The sequence below is a fragment of the Wasmannia auropunctata genome, unplaced genomic scaffold (genome assembly GCF_000956235.1).
Source record: "Wasmannia auropunctata unplaced genomic scaffold, wasmannia.A_1.0 LD336085.1, whole genome shotgun sequence".
NCBI classification, from domain to species: domain Eukaryota; kingdom Metazoa; phylum Arthropoda; class Insecta; order Hymenoptera; family Formicidae; genus Wasmannia; species Wasmannia auropunctata.
In genome coordinates this window covers 1,230,210-1,234,825 of record NW_012026805.1, presented here as the reverse complement: position 1 = coordinate 1,234,825, position 4,616 = coordinate 1,230,210, and the positions used below count along the sequence as shown (strand labels likewise).

Sequence of the window (4,616 nt, the reverse complement as noted above, 5' to 3'; positions counted from 1 at the left end):
ATTCAAAGTGACCTTGTCCTGACCTTGACGACGCCACTCAGGGTCAAACCAATGTTATCATCTTATGTCCCCCTCAAAGTCCGAAAATTTTTGTCTAAAACATTTTTTCCTAGTGTGCTTATTTTTCGAGATATTTGAAAGTTTCAGGTTAAAAAAATCACCCTGTATATGTATATATGTATAAGTGTTGATAATGTATCTTAAAAAAACCTTTTTCAAAAGATATTAAGATTGTTCAGAAACAAATATTATTAATTAGTTAATATAAATATCTAAGTATTTGATTAGATAAACAACATAAGAGTATTTACATACCAAGGAATTCATGCATTTTAGGCGATTTGGGAAGCATGCATTGAACATTGGATTCACTTTTCTCCTTATTCAATTTTACTTGTTTCATTAATTAATAAGATTGGTTAACTTTTCACGCTTATTTTAACGACCATTTTTTTAAATAGATTCGGTATGTTTTATTTCCATAATTTGATTTTTCTAATTTGGCATTCTAAAAGTATTAAGATACAGATATTGAAAAGTCAATATTTTTAGAGAAATTTCATACTTTAAACTATTAATTTATTTTAATTAATTTATTTTTTTTTATTTTATTCTTGTAAACTATTAATTTTTTAATAATTATATTTTAATACTTTTATGTACTGAATAATGAAATAAATTAATTAATGTAACGAAAATACATTATTTTTCAGAAAATATGTAATTGCACATTGTAAATTATATAATTTTTAAAAATATAATTGTTTTTTTTTATTAAGTAATTTATCTCATAATTATATGCAAAAATACTAAGAATTATCAAAAAATTAATAGTTTATAACATATTTTATACTTTATATTAAAATATAATATGATAAAATAGAAAATATTTTAGAAATTATTGATTTTTCTTTAACTTTATCTTAATGCTTTTACATATAGAATTATTAAAGGAATCATTATGAAAGAAAATATCCCGAATCCATTTTAGAAATGGAGTTGATCTTGATGTCTTCAAAGCACATCAACTTGGACAAAAATTATTATAACCATATGCAGACTCTTCCGTATAATTTTAATTAGACATATCTTTTTCTGGACATCAAAAATTTTAAAATATTTAATATTGTTATAATTACTGCCTCATCTTGTATTTTAATAACATTTATAAATTAGTGATATTTACTTGTAAAATCATAATTTGGATCATTATGACTATCATTAATACATTTAAAAATTTTTTTGACCAACTATAACACATATACATACATATCTATTTCCTAAGTAATCAAGATTGTCAAGACAAAGTTAATTATGAATTTTTGTTAAATTTGAATCAAGACATAATCTTTCGTAATAATTATATGGTATTAGTTTACTTATATATGTATACTTTTGCTTATTAATATTTATAATAGTCAAGCAAAAACTTGATTATTATGTAAAATTTTTTTTTTTTTTTAAATGATTAGTATTTCGATAACTATTGCAATAATCGCAAAATAGTAGAGGACTTCTTGATTCAGTTCTGATTAGTTTTGTAGTAATGTTCTCATATGTTGTGATAGTCTTATAAATAACATTTATACAAAATTTAAACAAATAAAAAATGTATTTGTTACTTGTTATACTTCTTTTCTGACCATTGTATATCATCGTTATAATTGATCACATCAAATTGTGCAAAACAGCATTGCAATGTTTATGTAAAAAAATCATCATAGTTTCTTAATTCAGTAAAACCCACGATATAATCCTTAGTTTTGCCATTCACAATTAACGCAATTATAGGTATAACTCCGTAACCGTTCTGTAATGCACAAATGAATATTATTAGCAAACTTAACTATGTTATTGTCAAAATGTATTTTAGAAAGGGACATCTCTTAACGTTCAATTTGCAGAGTCTCGCTTTGGTATGTTTCTTCATAAAAATCTTGAAATGATGATTCACTATTTTATATCGTGGAGACTGGAGAATCATCTTTATTAAATCAGATTGCATCCATGTAATAAAACTTATATAGAAACTTATCTGACATCCATATGAATCTAAAAGTAGAAATTGTAGTAAAATACACTGTGATATTACACTGTGATTATTATACACTGTAATATTACACTGTGATTATTAACCCCTCACAATCTAAGACGACTGGAATAGATAATCTTGGAGATGACAGTAGATCCTTGTCAGAGAAATCAGCGACAATCAGTGCGCGGAAAAGACCAGACACTACACACGCGCGCCGATGATTACCACAATACTAAATAAATAATACACAATACCAAATAAATAACCTCAGTACAAAATCTCCGCAATGGAGTCGCTCATGAAGTAAACGCAGCAAGAAAACCAATCAGCATCACGGAAAAGCGGCAACAATATTTTCGAGAGATGAAAGTTATCGATGTCATGCATGGACCTAAGAATCTATGGACGGAGCGTAGAGTGGATTCATAGGCAAGGGAGATCGTCAAATTTGCGGTAAGGGGAATGAGAGCGCTCTTTTCTTCTGTCCGCTTATCGTCTCTTTCTATAAGAAGATTCCATCGGCTTGGTAATGAAATTAACCGAAGACGTCCGAACGGTCCGAAAATACTCGAAAAATGCTAAAAAAGTTTTGAGATTTCGAGCATCGCGTTTTCAGCGTTTTGTAAAAAGATTTGTTAATTTTTTAAAAAGTTTTGTGTCAATTTTTAAACAATGCCGACCTGTATAATTCGGGCTGTGGTAATCAGACTGATCCGAAAAAAATTATAAAACAAGGAGCAGAAATTAAAGCCTGATCGAACGGATACTGATTTTAATAGGCGAAAGTATGAAAAACACCTCAAATAAAAAAATTTATATTAAAATTTTTGTTTAGAAATTTTTTTATGGAAAGACTCAATAGATTTTTTGCAAGATTGAAAGGTATTTCTTTCTTTATGAGTTTTATCATAATTATATTAAAACACTTCTTTAATTATTAAATAAATTTATTATTTTATGTTAATGTATGTCTATATTTTTTAAATTGCCAATTAGTAGTATGTAATTCGAATGCACGCACATACGCGCGCGCGCACACACACACACACATACACACATCCGTACTTTAAGGTTAACGAATATCTAGTCTTTCGGGAATCATCGGGTATACGGCGGAAACACTCGACAGGGTCCTATCCGAGAAAGAGACAGCACTACACCCCCCTTACCGCGGATTAAGCAACCGAACTGCCTTGCGCTGATCCATCCATATAGATCCATGATGTCATGCTTTTTTTTAGATCCATGATGTCATCCCTTTTCTTAGATCCATGATGTCATGTCTTTTCTTAGATAGGACTAGAACAAAACATGCACGCGCCACTCATGTATATTTTTTTATAATGAATAAAAAATATTATTATTTAGTATATAAGAAATTTAAGGAAATATTTAAAAACTTAAAAAACATTAAATTTTTTTTAACAAAATATTATATTTTATAATTTTTAGTAAAAAAATTAAAAAATATATCTGAAAATAGTCTTTAATATACAATATGTGCCAAAAAAATTATTTATGAGAATAATACTATACATTTTTATAAAATCTATTTTTATGATGTTTCTTTGCTAAGATATTTAATTTTTAAATAATAGTTTGAAAAGTATTGTTAAATAACTAATAACTAATAATTATAATTTAAATAAGAGAATAATCGCTTATGTGAATAACAGAATTGATTTCAAGGGCGCCTTTCAGCACAATCGAATGGGACTTACGTAGAAATCACCAACTGTTTAATAACTAATTAAAGGGACTCAAGACTGCTACGTAAATTAGTCAGAATACGCTTAGATTTGTAAAATGATCTCAAGAACATTTTGAATAAACCGAATACGCATAAATTTTTTAAAAAGGCTCAATCCCTCTCCGTAAAATAAGAAAAATACGATCAGATATTTTAACGGGGCACAAGCTCTCTTTGTAAAATAAGAAAAATACGGTCATCTAACCTTTAAAATATCTATTTTAAAAGAATTCAAGACCGCTTCCTAAAATAATCATGGTAAATTCACACCTTGACAGATAAGCGGAAAACAGAAAAGCAGAAGTCAATCAGAACTCGCACTGTTAGCAAAAAAAGCAAAAAGCAAAAACTATTGACTACTAACGCGAGTTCTGATTGGCTTCTGCTTTTCTGTTTTCTGCGCCTTTTCTGTCAAGGTGTAAATTCGCCCTCAAAATACGTTTAGATATATGAAATGGTCTCAAGACCATATTGCAAAATAAGTAATAATAATTTTTTAAAGATTCTCAAGCCCGATTCATAGAATAAAAATTATACTATGAGGTTCTTTAATGGGACTCAAGCCCGCTTCGTAAAATAAGAAAAATACTGTCAGTTTCTTTAAAGGGACTCAAGATCGCTACGTAAAATAATCAGAATACGCTTAGATTTGTGAGATGGTCTCAAAACCATTTTGCCAAATAAGCCGAATACGCACACTGAGAAAAAAAATTACTTAAAACAAATAAATATGTTTCAGGTACCCCTCAAAGAAATAATTTTCTTGAAGCAAATAAAATTTTTTTATTTTAAGTAAAAGTGTTTGCACTGAGAAGATCGGAAGAGCACACG

General features: G+C 28.1%; 1 protein-coding gene across 1 annotated transcript in view; it reads right to left on the bottom strand.

Annotated features, from left to right (window-relative positions):
• Positions 1-1,628: 1,628 nt before the first annotated feature.
• The window catches only part of LOC105448441 (thioredoxin domain-containing protein 9 homolog), a 5,707-nt gene continuing 2,719 nt past the window's right edge, over positions 1,629-4,616 (bottom strand). Inside the window, exons 2-4 of the mRNA XM_011686977.1 lie at positions 2,144-2,267; positions 1,892-2,052; positions 1,629-1,810 (exon numbers count right to left, since the gene is read on the bottom strand). Of these exons, the coding sequence (XP_011685279.1) occupies positions 1,703-1,810; positions 1,892-2,052; positions 2,144-2,267 (393 nt within the window). The 3' untranslated portion in view covers positions 1,629-1,702. The remainder of the gene's footprint in view (positions 1,811-1,891; positions 2,053-2,143; positions 2,268-4,616) is intronic.